The sequence below is a fragment of the Coenobita brevimanus genome, chromosome 93, assembly GCF_032717465.1.
Source record: "Coenobita brevimanus isolate Jiangsu-jjx chromosome 93, ASM3271746v2, whole genome shotgun sequence".
NCBI classification, from domain to species: domain Eukaryota; kingdom Metazoa; phylum Arthropoda; class Malacostraca; order Decapoda; family Coenobitidae; genus Coenobita; species Coenobita brevimanus.
In genome coordinates this window covers 23242977-23262002 of record NC_137046.1, presented here as the reverse complement: position 1 = coordinate 23262002, position 19026 = coordinate 23242977, and the positions used below count along the sequence as shown (strand labels likewise).

Sequence of the window (19026 nt, the reverse complement as noted above, 5' to 3'; positions counted from 1 at the left end):
TGCTACTGTTATATGTGGATTTTCAATTTTTTCGCTCCTGGTCATGCCTAAACAAGCACAACTACACTCATTATCTCGACCCAGGCAGAAAATATCATCTTTGTGTTCTCTTGCAAAACACACAACCCCACCTGTTTATGATTATGAATTAATACAGGCAGAAACAAAAAAGACATGATAAGTGAAAAATACATTTTTGTTTTGGTATCTTAATCTATTTGCTCAGGTTCGTTGTACTGGTTTGGATCATAAAATGCAGTGTGCCTTGTAGAAAACTGTGAAAACTTTCGGGAAGTGAACGAACATCTGGGACATGAGACTGACCTTCACTTCACACTCTCACACCTTATCTGTCAGTTCACTACCTGCTGCCGTGACAAGTGGATGTACGATTTTCTCGCTCGTGGCTATGCCTAAACACACATAGTTACACCCATTATCTTGACCCAGACAGAAAATATCACCTTTCTCCTCCCTTGCAAAACACACACAACCACCCTGTTTACGATTATATATAAACACGGGCATAAACAAAAAAGACATGAAAATATAAGAAAAATTAATTTTTGCTTGTTATCTTTACATATTTGCTCAGGTTTGTTACATGCTAAGGTTTGTTACACAGTTTTGAATCATTTTACATATTCTTTGCCTTTTACAAGTATGACAGGAGAGTTTCCCATGTTCTTGTGATGCTTTCGTGGGTGGAAAGAACTTTCTTCCCTTCCTGTTAATCAGCTCATGCAAGGTGCGAATGGCAGGTTGTCTCGCAATTCTGACCGTGTCAAGTGTTGGGAAACATCCAGGTGTAACCTTTTTCCTTACCCAGGCAGAAAATATCATACTTTTCCACACTCACGACAAACAGACAGCAATATATTGTGAAAATAACAAGGTAAAATGTTAGACAAAGGTGAATATATTATTACGGAAAAATGTGTTTTCCCCCCATCTGTAAATGAATTTGATTCTGTTTTGTCTCTATATTCATAATAATTAGACTTATTCATAGTTTTGAAACTGCATTACAATTCTATTTTGAGTCACGCACATGGTGTGGGAGCGGCATGTTGCGACTCAACTCCCCAATTCCTAATTGGATCTGACCCTCCAGTTTCATCCCCCGTGGGAGAGCCTAGCCTCAGGGGACAGGCAATTTTCTCGTTTAGGACTGAAAATTCAACCCTTTCACTCCCTTTTCCAAGCATGGGCACAACAAGAACGTAAAAAATAATTTGACACTATCATAAACATATTATATATCAAATAATACTTTCTTTTTTTAGCTAATCCTAACATATTATGTACTGAAATAATTCAATATCATCATATCTAAGTAAGGCAGTGTGAAAGGGGAAATAGTAGGGGAGTGCAAGGTAGGAATAATAGATTGTTGGTGGAGAAGAGAGAGAAACTGAGGGGATGGAAGGAGCACTTTGAGGATTTGTTGAATGTAGAGAGTGAGAGCAGTGTGAGTATAAGAGGTTGGGGAATGGCTGGGAGAAGAAGAGATGAGAGGAAGGAGGAAGAGATCAGTAGGGTGGAAGTAGTGGAAGCGATGAAGAAGATTAGGTTGGGAAAGGCCCCAGGAATTGATGGAGTGTGTGGTGAGATGCTTAGGTATGGGGGTGAGATTGTTGTGGAGTGGATTTGGAAGTTGTGTAGATTGGCTTGGGAAGAGGGAAGGGTTCCAGAGGACTGGAAATCAGGTGTAACTGTTCCTTTATACAAAGGAAAATGGGAGAGAGAAGTATGTTGTAACCATAGGGGTATTTGCCTTCTTAGTGTGACTGGTAAAATATATGGTAGAATACTTATTGATAGGGTTAGGCATATGACAGAGGAGCTAGTTGGAGAAGAACAAGGGGGATTTAGGAAGGGAAAAGGGTGTGTAGACCAGATATTTGTTCTAAGATGTTTAGTGGAGAAGTATCTAAAGAAGGGAAAGAAAGTGTATGCTGCCTTCATGGACCTGGAGAAAGCTGATGACAGAATAGATAGGCATGGTATGTGGAAGGTATTAAGAATATATGGAGTGGAGGGGAAATTGTTGATTGCTGTGAAGAGTATGTACGAGGGAGCTAGGGCTACAGTGCGAGTGGATGGTGAGCTGAGTGAGTTCTTTGATCTCAATATGGGACTGAAACAGGGTTGTGTGATGTCTCCATGGCTGTTTAATATATACATGGATGGGGTTGTAAAGGAGGTGCAAGGTAGGGCAGTGGATGTGGGGCTGGCCCTAATGAATGAGGGTGAGATTTGGAAGCTTCCGGTGTTGCTGTTTGCTGATGATACAGTATTGTTGAGTGAAGATGAATGGGAGTTGCAAGGTTTGGTGAATGAATTTGGGACAGTGTGTGGGAGGAGGAATCTGAAAGTTAATGTAAACAAAAGTAAAGTTATGGTGTTTGAGAGGAATGAGAGGAATGAAGTCACAGAGTGTGCAGTGAGGTTGGATGGTGAGGATATGGAGAAAGTGAGTGCATTCAAGTACTTGGGTAGTGTGATGAGTAGGGATGGAACTTTGGGGGATGAAGTACGTGAAGGGGTACAGCAGGGAAGGAAGGTTGTTGGTACACTGAAAGCAGTGATGAGAAATAGGGAGGTGAGTATGGAAGTTAAGAAGTCGCTGCATGATAGTATTGTGATCCCTACCCTGACGTATAGAAGCGAGGCGTGGACCTTGCAAGAGGGGAACAAGTCAAGAGTGAAGCAGTGGAAATGAGTTACTTGAGAGGAGCATGTGGAGTGACGTGGAGGGACAGGTTGACGAATGAAGAAGTGAAGGAACGTTGTGGGGTAGATGTGGATGTGATTGAGAAGATTAGGAGAAATACACTGAGGTGATTTGGATATGTGGAGAGAATGGAGAATGAAAGACTGACTAAGAGGGTGTATGTGGGTGAGGTGGAGGGAAGGAGAGGGAGGGGTAGACAAAGGATGAGGTGAAGGGATGGAGTTGAGAGGTATATGAGGGAGGGGGGGGGTGAGTTGGGAGGAGGGTAATCATATGGTAGGTGACAGAGCAACTTGGAGGCGTTTTGTCTGCAGCCACCCTTTGCGGGATTAGGGTGTCGGGCTATAGATAGATAGAGATAGTTCATATCTAATATATGCGCAACTTCTCCGCATCATTCACATTGTTTTGGGGGGTAAAAAAAAAAAAACAATTACAGCAACACATGCGATGTTGCAGTGCGGCAGCACCTCTAGGCAGCAGATATCGGTTGCTGATATTTCTGCAACTTTCGCGCTCCACTGCAAGCCACAGAATGGGTCTAGGAAGCTGGGATTTGCACTATTAGGTGCAGCTCAACTTTGTCTTCAATATGGCAAGAAAAAAAAACATCAATTTTCAAAACTTCAGAAAATGGTCCCGGCATCGGCCTGGGGTGCACATGAAATTCCAGATTCACAGCGATGGAGGGGTTAATATTTCCCTATCTTCTTTGTTTAACCCTTACACCGCGGGCATGTTTCCCGACGTTTTGCGTGTCCCGCGGGGTTATTCGGGCTCCGACAGACTCTCAAAAAATGTTTGCCAAAAATCAGTTATTAGTCCTAGAACATTCAAATTACATATGCATATGGCACATACCTTCAGCTTTCTCCTGGGATGTTTGTTGAGCCTTCGTTGATTACCATAGGACTTGTGGAGACCTCTGAAGTTGGGTAACAAAGTCTCCACTTTACACTTCCCGACAACCCGTAATATGATTACCACAACCAGATATTAACACTATAAACACTACTCTATGATTATCAAGTAGTTTGGGATCCATACTCCAAAAAAAAACCACTGTGAAAGCAATGAAAATTACGAGCGCGTATGACCTTCCCACTTGCGCTAGTTCGCTGTTGGTATTCTGTCATTTATTATTCATAAAACCCCTCACACTTTATATTTCTATTACTATATAACACTTATATATATCTGGAGGCTTTATCCATAAGTTTCTTTCAGTAGTATTAGTTTATTGTCACTGAAGTCATTCAATTTTTCATTCAGTAAAATACGTAGAGAGCCACGGATTCACTTTCACTGTTATAACATCAAGTATTTGTACTCATATTCTTATATGACTAATTACTTACATTTCTATTTACATTTTCTATTGTATTTTCAATATTTACACTTCTATTTTACTTACACTATGTTATTCACTGTCACTTTCAGTAAGATAAAACTATATTACACTATTCAATCAAATGTACTGTACATCCATTGCTTTATCTTGCTATTTACACATTATTTACACATTTTTTTCACATTACTTTCTTTTCCAACTTGCACTTTTAGAACTGCTTCTGGCTATGGTAATCAAAGAAGTAGGTAACACAGAGGGGAACCTGGCACTCAGCGCACTGCCAGGAGGTTCGTTTGTGCTCAGGTGTGCGTCGGGTGGTATGTGCACACACCTGGCACCTGCGGATCGCAGCCTTCCTCTTGCCTGTGGCAGGCATTTGCACCAGTCTGTGCCGATCCATGTACGCCCTCTGCTCAAGTCTGTCGGGAAGTGTTACTGCATGGCGCCTTGGAGTTGCTGCTCTCACCCTACTATATCTTTCAAGCAGCTGCTGAACACAAGTCCTGGCGAACAATCTCAGGGAGAAGGACTTGGGTGGCTTGACCTTCATCTTGTACAGGATGAAGGCGTTCAGCATCGTCATGTCTATGAGATGCAGAAAAACTTTCCTGTACCACCTAGTATTCTTCCTGAGGCAGTCGATCTCTCCAATCATCATGTCGGACTTGTCCACCAGCCGCATGTTGATATTGTAGTCTAACACAGCATCAGGTTTCATCACAGGTTCGCCTGTCCTATGGTTGACCTTCCCACTGTCTGTCATTTCCCCCTTATGTACGGTGGTGAGCATGTGCAAGACCCTCTTGTCATGCCACCGTATTGCCAGCATCTTCTCAGACTTGCGTAGGTGAACGTCTCCTCGCTGCGAGGTTCCTGCCTCTGGGAATTTAGGGAAGTGGGCACGATGACTCTTCACAGTGCCGCAGGAGCCGATGCCGTGCTCTGAAAGGTATTTGGCAAGTTTCGGTGCTGTATAATAGTTGCCTGTATACAGGACATGATTCCCACCAAAATACCTTTCAAGGAGCACTTTCACTACACAGCCTGAGAAGTCAAGGGGGTGTGTTTTATCAAGATCGACAGTGCTGGCTGAATAAATGACGAAGTCAAGGATGTACCCCATCTTACAGTCGCTTAGTACAAAGAACTTGATTCCAAAGCGATGGCGTTTGCTTGGAATGTACTGCACAAACCTAAGACGTCCTCTGAACAAAACCAAGGATTCGTCAATGACAACCTTCTGAAAGGGGTGGAAGAATGTCATAAACTTATCCTTCATTCTGCTCAGAATCTCCCGGATCTTCCAGAGTGGGTCGGTTTGGGAAGGTACATTGTTGTCGGCAAAGTGCAGGTTTCCCATGATGTTCCGGAAGCGATCTCTGGCCATGTACTTATTGAAGGTGGGTGAGGGTAGTAAGGGGTCCATGGACCAGTATTCTTCCAACTCATGCTTCTTTGAGTGTGGCATGAGAAGCATGAGGGCGAAGAACACATACAGCTCCTGCACTCCCAGCATGGACCACTGTTGCATCTTGGCTGCACCTGTACCACTTGCAGCATGTTGTGATTCATACCTGTTGGTCTCATCACATATGTGCTGCATGACTTCGTCATCTAGGAAGGCCAAAAGGAAGTCCACACACTCAGCATCCTCGTCAAGAGTGAAGGCAGGTTGTACTCCTGAGGAACTCTCGTCAAAATCGAGATGTTCTGGGACAAAATCGGACCCTTCCGTCCACGCGAAAGCGTCCAGGATTCCCTGTCGTGGCGGTGTAGGGTGGGTGAGGGTGGTGGGTGGCTGTGAGGCAGATTTATCACGTTCAAGGTCACTCGCACTGACCCTGGGTTGCTGTACAGCACTTGCAGCCCTTACTCTACTAGCAACTCTACTTTTACGGGTCAGGGATTTACCTCTTCCTCTACGGCCTGCCTTCACAGTTGATGCTGGTGGTGACTCTGACGACGAAGACTCCGGAGATAATTCAGCAGAAGAAGAGGAAGAAATGAGTGAAGTGGGGCTTGGGGAACGGGGAGGTGAATCAACTCAGGACTCATGGCAGGCTGGGTCACGCGGGGCCATTGGTCCGGGGCTAACACGCCGCCTTTTCACTCCCTTCCCAAATTCCTTCCCTTGCTGCACTAACGGCTCCTTTCCCTTGGAGCTAGGGATAACTTGGGACACTGAAGCACTCGTACTAGTACTTTCTGGCATGATTTCCTCACCCGGCTCATCACACGAATCCCCCAAAGGGTCAAAATCACTATCCATCATCACCATTGATAATTCCGCTAGTTCACATTCCACTGCAGAGTCACTTAGTCCTTTCCTGCTTCCCTCACGAGTTTTTCTGGGTGTAGAGGTCACGGGGCCCTTTGCAATGGGCGCAGAAGCGGCAGAAATGGCGGGGTGCGAGTGCGACATGTTTTGACCACAGCGGAGGACAAGGAACTAAATGCCGTGGCTTATCTGAGAAGGCAAGGGTTGACAGTGACAATGGGGCTGACAGCTGCTAACTTACATGCTAATAAATTATTGGTAAAAAATCTCAGCAATACATAAAGAAATAGGTAGTTCCAGGTGAATGTAAATGTCACTTAGGCTTCTCTCTTCCTTTCTGATATATATTTTTATTACAGAAATAGATTACAAGGCATAATTCAAAGGGGAAATTACCGTAGTATGTAGCGAATGAATTCAAAGGGGAAATTACCGTGGTAATGTAGCGAATGAATGCATGTGAGGTGTTGTCAGGTGATAATTAGCCAATTCCTGGTGTATACCACTATCACTTACCTTATTTTTTTTTGGTATATATTATTTTGTATAAGTATAGGGCATAGGGCTTATTTCAATGAATGAAATCTGTGGAAAAATCTGGGGGAGATTTGCTTAGCGCAGCGCGGCCGGGGAGGTGAGAGGACAGGGTAATGGAGGGGAGGTAGGGAGGGGAGTCAGGAACAGGGGAAAATCACTAAAATGTCAACAATGGATGGGAGTACAGATGAGATTTGGAGTGCTGACTAGTGTTGGACACTGGCAGTACTGATAGATGATACAAGCCACCACTTGAAAGCCCGGGATAATTCAAAATAACACAGAATCACAAAAGTGACACCCCGTGGTATGATCCATTGCGCCTGAGCATCACGAAAGTGACGCCCCGTGGTTAAGGGGTTAAGCATCTCCTTATCCGTATGTTCTTCATTTCTTCCTCTTCATGGAGTTTTATGGCATTTCTCATTACATCTTCCACTATATTTTAGCTTTGGAATGTTACTTTTATTGGCCTGTGATTACCACATTCTTATTTTCCTACTCTGTGAAATTCCTCAATATCTTTTTCAGATGCTCCTTCTATTACTTTATTTAAAATTTTCATGATAATGCTCATTTCAGTTTTGTCTCTTGTTATTTTATCCTCTTTCCTGCCTACTATTATTACTGATTCGTTCATGTCAACTGTCTCCCTCAGTAATATTAGATTTCTCCTTCTTACCTCCTTAACTTCCTGTTTGATATTTACATTTTCAAACCCTATTGGATCAGTACTATGTCTGCCCTTAACTTCATCCTTTTCCTTTAAAATCTGAGCATAAGTTGTTTTCACCTCATCCTTTACTGTGCTAAGTGCATCAACCAATTCTTCAAACATTTTGTTCTTTTCTAATATGACATTTGCCCGTTTTATTACCCCTTCACCATTTTCCATTAGCTGGTGATTTACCACGTCAGTACTTACTTCTCTCAGTTTGTTTTTCAAATCATTTACTTCTGCTGATATTTCACATATTTCAACATCTTTTTCGTTCACCTTTATTGTCAGTTCTTCATTCCTTTTTTTAAAATCTTTGCCTTTTTTCCTTTTCATATTGTAATTCCCTCTTAACCCCTTAAGTCCTAATCGCATCAATTGATGCGATTTGAGTTTTATGCCAAAATGCCTAATTGCATCAACTGAACGTGGCATGTAAAAAACTGCGGAGCACTTGCTACACCCCAATTATGACGTATATGGCTTCAGGCCAATGAGAACTCACCCCATATGTGGCGTGAGGGGGGATCGGACCAACCCAAGCGGTGGGGGGGCACCCCCCTCTCGGCCGCCTCCATGCCACCCTCTACTCCACTCCCTCACGCCCTCCTTGTCCCCCATCCCCACCCCTCCACGCAACTGAATCTCTCCTTCCACAACAACCTGTGTCCCCTCCCACCCTCTCCTGCCCCTCCTCCCTCCCTGCCAGCCTCATCCCCCCCAAGCCCCACCCCATCTCTCCCTCCTCGTCCCTCACTACCCTTCCAACACCCATCAGGCCCCCGAGTGTCAGGCCTGATGTACGTACCTGTTACATATTATTTCTATTTCTTCCCAAATTTTTACACCTCACTCTGTTCATTTTTCATTTCGTACCTGCCAGTTTCTGTACGTACGTAGTTGGAGAATGCTGTATGTTGTACTACATACGACACATCTTTATTTTTTTTCATTCTCCCTACCTGCCCAGATTAGCACCTCTGAGTAGTGTCCGTCTGGGTTAGTTTTCGAAAGACTATGAGGCCTTGTAGGGCTAATCCCCGCATCTGTTTCATCTCCCCACACATACAAACACACCTGTTTTCATGGCTGGTGTGATAAATTCCAATGAAATGGAGCGTTTCCCCAAGAGAATTTGGTTGTTGCCGAAACTGTAATGATAAGCGTGATGAAGTGTAATGATAAGCGTGATGAAGTGTAATGATAATGTGATAATTGTAATGGTGTGATAAATGTGTAACGAGAAGTTGGGACAGTAAAAAGAGAAATCGGAAACAAATTATTGCTTTTTTTCCCCCTTTCTTATGCATGCATTTATAGCATTATTCAACTTTATTTTGATGTCCTTGATGGATATAAACATTTATATGCCTCTGTGTGGATGTGATAGGAAACGTTAGGAGGAATACACTGAGGTGGTTTGGCCATGTGGAGAGGATGGAGGGTGAAAGACTGACGAACAGAGTGTATGTGAGTGAGGTGGAGAGGGGAAGAGTGAGGGGGAGGCTGAGGATGAGATGGAGGGATGGGGTGGAGAGGTATATGAGAGACAGGGGTGTGAGTTGGGAGTGAGGCAGTGAAATGGAAGGGGACAGAGTGACGTGGAGGCGATTTGTTTGTGGCCACCCCGAACGGGATTAAGGCGTCTGGCAATAGATAGATAGATAGTTTTGGAATGACTATGAGGCCTTGTAGGGCTACTCCCCATACCTGTTTTATCTCCCCACACCTACATGCACATCCATTTTTATGGCTGGTATGATAAATCCCATTGAAATGGAGGGTTTCCACAAGAGATTTTGGTTGTTGCCAAATTTTTTCTCCCCAAGTACCACCAAGGCCTTGTAGGCCTACTCCACACACTAGTTATCTCCCCACACCTACATACACACCTGTTTTCAAGGTAGATGTCACAGAAAACAATGAAGTGCTTTCTTTTCATGCGAAAAGCTGGTTATTTCCAACCCCCGTACCTATAGGCCTAATCTCCACAGCCTACTTTATCTCCCCACAGTCTAGTAATCTCCCCACACCTTCATACACCTGTTTTCATGGTTGGTGTGACAAAACACTTTGAAATGACCTGCTGCAATAAGAAAAATAGGTAGTTATCAAAATTTTTATGTTTTCGATTGTTTTCGAGGGGTAACTATCATAAATTTTTTTTAACTTTAACGCGCGATTGTGTGATAACCAGTAGGCCTACAGGGGTACGGATTGCGTTGTCAGGTGTGTAAATTCTTCCTCTTTAGCCAGAACACAGTCAATTTGCCCTTGGTGAAAGTCGCCAAAACACCCCCGAATTGCAGTTCTGTGAGGTACCCTGCCTGAAACAATTGCGGTCTTAAGGGGTTAATCTCTGAGAATTCTTCCTCTAACTTCGTAAATTTTCTGCTAACATTTTAAATTCTTGAGAATTCTTCCTATAACTTCGTAAATTTTTCTGCTAACATTTTAAATTCATCTACATCTACCAAGTTAGTATACAAGGGATCCCTTTTATTTTAATCTCTCTTTCCTAGTTTGCCTGGGAATGCCATCGTTTCAAAGTTTTACGCTCATTTGAGTCATCAGCACTAGTGTGTGTGTGTGTGTGTGTGTGTGTGTGTGTGTGTGTGTGTGTGTGTGTGTGTGTCTGTGTATTTACATAGTTGTGCTATAAAGGAAATGAGCTACACTCATGGGGTCCCGTCTTCCCGTCTCTGTTTCTCTATAAGTCAAATTTTGCTTTGAACTCATTCAGGATTTTAGACTGGACGATCTCTTTCTCCAGGCTATTCCACAGGTCTATGCATCTATACGGAAAACTATATTTCTTGATATCCTTCAAGCAACTTGGCTTTTTCAGCTTAAATCCATGTCCACTTGTTACTCTCCCATTCCATACAAACAGATCTCTGACAATTTTTTCTACTCCTATCATGATCCTGAACAGTGCTGGGCAGGTGCGCAAACACTTGCGCAAAGCGCAATTGTGTACCATTGTGCTCCGGTGAATATCGTTTGCGCATTACGCACCACACAAGAACATGAAAATATTCCGATTGCGCACATGAAATGGCAGGTGCACAAGCGCAACTAAATTTGTACTTGTGCACCTGCCTTGCGCACCTGTCCTGTGGATTGCGCAGTAGGCAATCCAAGGGACACGTGGTCTTGGGAGTTTCCCGTAAGTCTGGACAAGGGATGGGGGAGGCTTGGGCGGGTCGCGAGGGTTCTGCTGGGGGGAGGCGGGAGGGACGGAGGGTAGTAGCATTTCTTAAAATGCTTCAACAGAGATATTAATATTTTTTATAATATTATTATTAGTAAATAATAATAAATTAAAAATACATTATTTATTAAGAGTAGCATATGCAGTTCCTTACAATAATCATTAAAACATATTATTTAAATGAAATATCTATAGCCTAATAATTTATTAGGCTGTGGATATTTGATTTAAATAATATGTTTTAATGATTTTTGTAAGGAATTACCCATGCTATTGTATATCTATACTGAATTATTAAATAAAACATCTTGCAAAAATGCAGATAAAAGTAAAACTGGCAACATCACAGCCTTTGTTTCCCTGTCCCTCCACTTCACATCCCATTCAGTCGCTCACTCCTCTGTTTGAACTTCCACGAGTGAAAAAGTTACTACATAACAGTATTGTGATACCAACTCTAATGTATGGAAGTGAAGCTTGGACTTTGTTGGAGGGACAGAAGTCATGAGTGACAGCTGTGGAAATAAATGAGTTATTTGAGAGGAGCATGTGGAGTTACATAGCGAGACAAACTGACAAACTAAGAAGTGAAGGATTGTTGTGGTGTGGATGTGGATGTGATAGGAAGAGTTAGGAGAAACACACTGAGGTGTTTTGGTCATATGGAGAGGATGGAAAGTGAGAGACTAGCGAGGAAAGTGTATGTGTGCGAGGTGGGTGGGTGGAGAGGGAGGGGGAGGCCAAGGATGAGATGGAAGGATGGAGTGAAGTATATGAGAGAGGGGTGTGTGAGCTGGGAGCAGGGCAGTGAAATGGCAGGGGACAGGGTGACATGGAGGTGATTTATTGCTTGTTTGTGGCCAGTGGCCACCCCTTACAGGATTAAGGCGTCTGGCAATAGATAGATAGAATAATAATAGATAAAAGTAAGTAAGTATGCTAATTTATTTAAATATCAATATTTTACAATAATTCCCACAAATATATGCAAATGGTTTGCGCTAGCATTTAGCAACATTGCGCAAGCTAAATATTACATTGCGCACTTGTGCAAATTACAAATAATAGAAGATAATACAGTAGGATCTCACCAATAACGATTCAGACAATACCGTTTTCGGCAATAACGGTAAGTTAGAATAGCTACCCAGTTTCTATGATAACGTTTGGATTCACTTCACTAACAGCTATTTCGTGAATGCCAAGTTTTATACTGCAAATATGTCCATAAAAAGATGAGGAATGAAACAGACAAACAAGAAAAGATGAAGGAGATCGCCGAAAATGTGAGCAATAGCAAGGAGGAGACGGAGGATCCTCCCCTCGCCACCTCCCCTGACTTCCCCACCGACGTCCCCTCCACCTCCACTGTCCCACCTGACTCACAATCTGCCTCCCCCTCCACCTCCACGCCCCACTTGATTCACCTGCTCCACCTGGCATACCTGCAACCCAACATAATGATTGTTGCTGCATTCTGGAAGAAATATAACATACAACAGGCCGTAAATTTCTTCATCAGTGCCTGGAATAATGCAGCATTGGCAACCGTTAAACATGCCTGGTCGGCGCTCCAGCCACAACTCAAGTCTCCTGAGACAGAGAAGAGCGGCCATCAGAATTAATGACTAATTACTGGACTTGTAAATCAGATTTCATGAAAATACCAGAAACGGTATCACGATCGAGTGAATGCCCGCCATCAGTCACTCATTACTCACTCTGTTTCACAAAGCTAGTGAGCCGAAGAAGAACAACAGAGAAAGGTTGAGTAGTTGATGACATTGGGGACTTTCCTGAAGATTCTGACTTTATGGGGTTTGATGAAGTGTCGATGGAAGTAGATGACCATGGCGTGAGAGGCAGGAGTGGGGGCGAGGCCAGCGAGGGGTCAGGGGGTACGATGCAGTAGTGTCCATGCACAAGCCTCGAAACAATCATCATACCAAACACCTCATAACTCCTTTAAGGTGAGTTTTATATTACTCATGATGATTTAATAATTAATCTTATTATTTCAGCTAAAGAAAAGTAGTGATATGAGGGCTCCAGGTGGGAAAAGTGGATAAAAGTCCTGGAGTGGCGGCACCAATAAACCCTTTATACATGTATATTAATGTCACGCAAATAACGTTTTCACTAATAACGGCGTTTTTCTGGCACCAATTAGACGTTATTGGTGAGATCCTACTGTAATAATAAATAAAAGTAAGTAAGTATGCTATTTTATTTAAATATCTCAATATTTTACAGTAATTCCCACAAATATATGCAAATGGTTTGCGCTTGTGCTTTATGACATTGCGCAAGCTAAATATTTGTCACACTGTGCACTTGGCTTGCGCAAGGTAGTGAACTGTGGATTGCGCATTGCGCTTGAGAAAGGCCCTTCTTCGTTTGCGCTGCCCACCACTGGCCCTGAACACTGCTATCATGTCACCCTTCTCTCTCCTTTCTTCTAAGGTGGGCAGACCTAGCTTTTCCAGCCTTTCTCTGTACGACAGATCTGTCAGGCTAGGGACCATCTTGGTTGCTGTTTTTCGTATTCTCTCGATCTTGTTAATATCTTTCTTTGTGTGTGTGTGTGTGTGTGTGTGTGTGTGTGTGTGTGTGTGTGTGTGTGTGTGTTCTTACCTAATTCTTACCTAATTGTATCTTTACAGGAATGAGTCCTTGTGAATTGTTTTGGCACACACTATTTCATTTGGTAGTGCATTCCACTGATCAATTGCTCTATTTGGGAAACTAAATTTCCTTACGTCTTTATCACCTCTCTTTTTATACAATTTTTTGCAGTGTCCTCTTGCTGATGCTTCCCCATACGTTAAGTAATCATTTATGTCTACTTTCTCCTTCCATGATATGCATTTATATAGCATAATCATGTCACCTCTTTTCCTTCTCTCTTGTAGTGTTGGTAGATTCAGTTTATTTAGTCTTTCTTCATAGCTTAGATCCCTTAGGCTTGGTACCCATCTTGTAGCAGCCCTTTGAACTTTATCAATCTTATCTATGTGTTTTTTGAGATGAGGACTCCAGACTATCTATAGCCCGACGCCCTAATCCCGCAAAGGGTGGCCGCAGACAAAACGCCTCCAAGTCACTCTGTCACCCACCATTTGACTCCCCTCCCCCCAACTCACCCCCCCCTCCCTCATATACCTCTCAACTCCATCCCTCCACCTCATCCTCGGTCTACCCCTCCCTCTCCCTCCCTCCACCTCACCCACATACACCCTCTTAGTCAGTCTTTCACTCTCCATCCTCTCCACATGTCCAAACCACCTCAGTGTATTTCTCCTAATCTTTTCAACCACATCCACATCTACCCCACAACGTTCCTTCACTTCTTCATTCGTCAACCTGTCCCTCCATGTCACTCCACATGCTCCTCTCAAGTAACTCATTTCCACTGCTCTCACTCTTGACTTGTTCCCCTCTTGCAAGGTCCACGCCTCGCTTCCATACGTCAGGGTAGGGATCACAATACCATCATGCAGAGACTTCTTAACTTCCATACTCACTTCCCTATTTCTCATCACTGCTTTCAGCATGCCTACAACCTTCCTTCCCTGCTGTACCCTTTCACGCACTTCATCCCCCAAAGTTCCATCCTTACTCATCACACTACCCAAGTACTTGAATGCACTCACATTCTCCATATCCTCACCATCCAACCTCACTGCACACTCTGTGACTTCATTCCTCTCAAACACCATAACTTTACTTTTGTTTACATTAACTTTCAGCTTCCTCCTCCTACACACTGTCCCAAATTCATTCACCAAACCTTGCAACTCCCATTCATCTTCACTCAACAATACTGTATCATCAGCAAACAGCAACACCGGAAGCTTCCAAATCTCACCCTCATTCGTTAGGGCCACCCCCACATCCACTGCCCTACCTTGTACCTCCTTTACGACCCCATCCATATATATATTAAACAGCCATGGAGACATTACACACCCCTGTTTCAGTCCCACATTGAGATCAAAGAACTCACTCAGCTCACCATCCACTCGCACCGTAGCCCTAGCTCCCTCGTACATACTCTTCACAGCACTCAACAATTTCCCCTCCACTCCATATATTCTTAATACCTTCCACATACCTTTCCTATCTATTCTGTCATAAGCTTTCTCCAAGTCCATGAAGGCAGCGTACACTTTCCTTCCCTTCTCTAGATACTTCTCCACTAAACATCTTAGAACAAATATCTGATCTACACACCCTTTTCCCTTCCTAAATCCCCCTTGTTCTTCTCCAACTAGCTCCTCTGTCATATGCCTAACCCTATCAATGAGTATTCTACCATATATTTTACCAGTCACACTAAGAAGACTCCAGACTACTGATACATATTCCAGGGTTGGTCTAATGAATGATGTTATTATCTTTCTTAGCATGACTTCATTTATGTATGTAAATGCTGTTCTTATATTGGCAAGCAGTGTATACATGTTCCGTACCTTCTCACTGATGTGGTCAGCCGGAGATAGTCTGTTATTGACAATCACACCTAGGTCCTTCTCTTTTTCTGATGTGTGTAAGGTTTTATTTCCTAACATATAATCCCAATCAGGTCTTTTTCCACTTTTACCAAACTTGATTACATGACACTTGTCCACACTGAATTCCATTTGCCATGTATTACTCCATTCATGAAGTTTATTTAATTCTTCTTGTGTGTGTGTGTGTGTGGAGAGAGAGAGCATGCACACATGTATGTAAGCGCAGATATGAGCAGAGCAAGTTGCAAGTTCTTTTATTTGAGTATTGGACTGAAATGGGCATGCACCATTATACATGTAAGAGTAAATGGATGGTATTCCCCCCCCGAAAAAAAAAAATAATAATAATAATAATAACAGTATAGCACTGAACATGAATGTCCCTGGTAAGAAAAGGCAGAAGTGTGGAAATTGCTTGTACTGTATTGTAGTGGGTGATGATTCAATTCAGATCAGTGAAAATAGGTACTGGTAACAAAGTTTGGTGAAAAGGTTAGGACTGTGCAAGAAACAAAAACTTATGAGTAAAATGTAGCAAAGAAGCAGAGTGTATAATCATGCTAAATAATTATGAAATGGAGAAAATAAATGCCCTCAAGTATCTATACAGTATAGTCTGATAAGCAAGGACATAGCTAAAATGATAAAATACAAGCAAAGGTACAGCACAGCAGGGAAGGAGGGTTCCTGGTACATTGAGGGCAGTGACAAATAAGAGGTGTGTAGGGATGGATGTAAAGAAAGTCATTGCAATACAGTACTATATTGTACCGTTATCTTCACACTAACAAATGAAAGGAAAGCTTGCGCCATGCTGAAAAGATATAAATTGAGACTAAAAGGGGTGAAATAAGTTATCCAAGAAAAGAGTGTGGAGTTACCATAAGTGGAGAGACAGAAATAAATGAGAAGCTCAACCATGTAATGGTGTTTCTGTGATGTGCTGTAAAGCCTTGGGAGAAGTAATCCTGGCATGCTTTGACCATGTGGAGCAAATGGAGAATGTCTAGGAAAGTGTATGCGAGTGAAGTGGAAGAAGAGAGGGGGAACGTAAGTGAGGTATGTGGGTGACAGGGGTGCAAGATAGAGGAAAGGCTGCATGATGGCAAAAGTCAAGGGAATGTGCAGGTGATCAGTTCACTGGTACCTCTCCTGGATTATGATGCTTGGCAATAAAACACTAATAGAAGAGTTAACCCTCACAGATGGTAAGTCTTTCTTACCAATCCATCTTGCATTATCCAGAATAAAACATTTTATGACATACCTTGGGTGAAGGACTCAAAGTTACTCTAAGTGATTCTGTCTGAAAAGGTCAGTGAATATAATCAAGTAGACAAGATAGCACGAACACGATACACATGCAACAAATTTCTCGTACCTAACGTTGGTGTTCATGATGCGGTCATACTGGTCTAGGGAGGTGTTTTGTATGTTACCCATCTCCAATATACCAGCATTGTTCACCAAGATGTCCAGATGTCCATATGCCTTGATTGTTTCTTCAACAATCCGCTTTGTGTCCGACTCATCTGTCAAGTCAGCTGGAACATTTTGCACTTATGAGTATAGTACACTATACATTTTCACAGGATCTTTATTTAAAAAAAAAAAAAAAAAAAAAAAAAAAAAAAAATGTAGTTTGAAACCTTTTGACATTATACAGAAGATATGACAATAAGAAAAAGTTGTTGAAAATATGCAGATATATGCCTAATTATAATGAAACTTCATGAATGAATATGAAACATGTTGCCTATGTAATTTGTGGCCAAAGATAGCAGTCATGCAGCACATCAGATTTATAATGATCCATCAACATGAAACAGCCCTTGTGACTTGCCACAAATTACTGTCATGCTGTATTACCATATATACTTATAATGGATCATCTACATGAAACAGCCCTTGTGACTTGTGCTCACAGATAGATATCATGCCACATATCTATCTATCTATCTATATACCTAGGCTGCTTCCCCCAAGGAAAGGGAGGTAGCCGAGACAGGACGACACACTCCCCATTTACTCATCCATTCAAACACATTCATATATAATGGGCCAAATATTATAGGTCATCTACTCACTCGATGTAATGCTGCACACTGGTGCCTGTCCTTTCCTCTCTTCTTTCCTTCTTTCCTTATTTCCTCTTCTGTCTTTCTTTCCTTCATTTTGGCCTGTTCCTTCTGACTACGAGTGACTTTACACTACATGACAAGCCAAATAGTTTCCTGTACACCACGAAACCATTAACTACACTGGGTGGTAACCATATAATCAAATCATGGCACCTGGTGCTTCAGTTGGTAATTAAGGTGCTCCAATCAGACTGAGCCAGTGCAGGTTTATATCCAAGGGATGGTTGGGGTTAATTGCTCACATGCCACTCAGGGATGAGTGAGGCTGGTCATTCTACTCTTAACTGTCAGGACCAACTTGCCTAGCCCTGGGCTCCTATGCTCCTCAGGGGACAACACTAGATTAGATGATGAATGAGTGAATGATTGAATCACATCCCTCCATGGCAATACAGGTGACATGTACAGGGGTATGGTATGTAGGAGGACTACTAGGCCTTGGAAGCAGGCTACAAAGCCTATGTCCAAAGTTGGGGGGGGGGGATCCATCCTGTTTCTGCCCTTTTTATGTACTCTTTACAATAAGTAGGCAGTACAGTCAGGTACATTACAATACTACAGCACGTCATCATTTCATGAAGAGGATGCATTTGATAAAACACATCACATAACAGTTTATTATATAGTCAGTGAATCATAACATGGGTTAAATGGGGATACAGTTTTGGCCAAGAGCCACCTACCCAGCAAACTGTAAAAAATAAAGTTTCCAGTTTACCTGAACTAGTACAGGTAGTTATTTCATTTCACTGCTCTTCATTTGCTGCTTGCTGCCAAAAATCAGTTGCTTCACTTCACTTGCTGCCTGAATACCAACACTACACTACTGTTCTGTTTCACTTTACTGCATTTCACTTGTTGCTTGAATGCCAGTGCTAAATTATTTATTGTTTGTTCACTGACACTAACACACACGAGAGTAACAGAGTTTAAAAGCCATCTTGGAACAAACAAATGACTGTAAGCTTCCATGTTAGTAATTATAAGTGAAAACACACATACATCTACCAGCAAGGCTTTGTACAGGATCATAACGACTGTGTGTGCAGAAATGTGGCTGTACATCAAAACGGGGTCCTAACTTTTTAGTCATCGTATAAGCGATTCATCGTACAGTTGTATACGGTACTGGTTCATCATAAAACAAGTTTCTGCTCTATTTGGATACAGGCCAGTCACTCTAAGCTACAATGTTCTGGTCACAGACCCAAAGCTAAAATTACATTATTTACCTGTGTGTCAAGTGGGGTTGGTGGAGGATTAGTGCCCCTCCCTGTAAAAACAATTAACTCTAAGCCCTTGGCCACCCCGTTTGGGATACATGGCGTCTGGCAATGAATGAATGAATGAATGAAACCTGTTAGCTCTCTGCAACCAACATCAATCACACTCTCCAACGTTTACTGTTATCTATGGTGAAATTCCCGAAATCTGGATACCAAATTTCTGAAAATATCATATTCCCAAATAACTTTCCAAGTACAGTTATCAAAGAAGGAAATTTCTGTTGCCTCAAAAAAAAAATGTTTTTACTTT

At 42.4% G+C, this 19026-nt stretch overlaps 1 protein-coding gene across 1 annotated transcript in view; it reads right to left on the bottom strand.

Annotated features, from left to right (window-relative positions):
* The window catches only part of LOC145412535 (3-oxoacyl-[acyl-carrier-protein] reductase FabG-like), a 299121-nt gene that overhangs the window by 163843 nt on the left and 116252 nt on the right, over nt 1-19026 (bottom strand). Inside the window, exon 3 of the mRNA XM_080282430.1 lies at nt 16731-16893. Coding sequence (XP_080138556.1) covers nt 16731-16893 — 163 coding nt within the window. The remainder of the gene's footprint in view (nt 1-16730; nt 16894-19026) is intronic.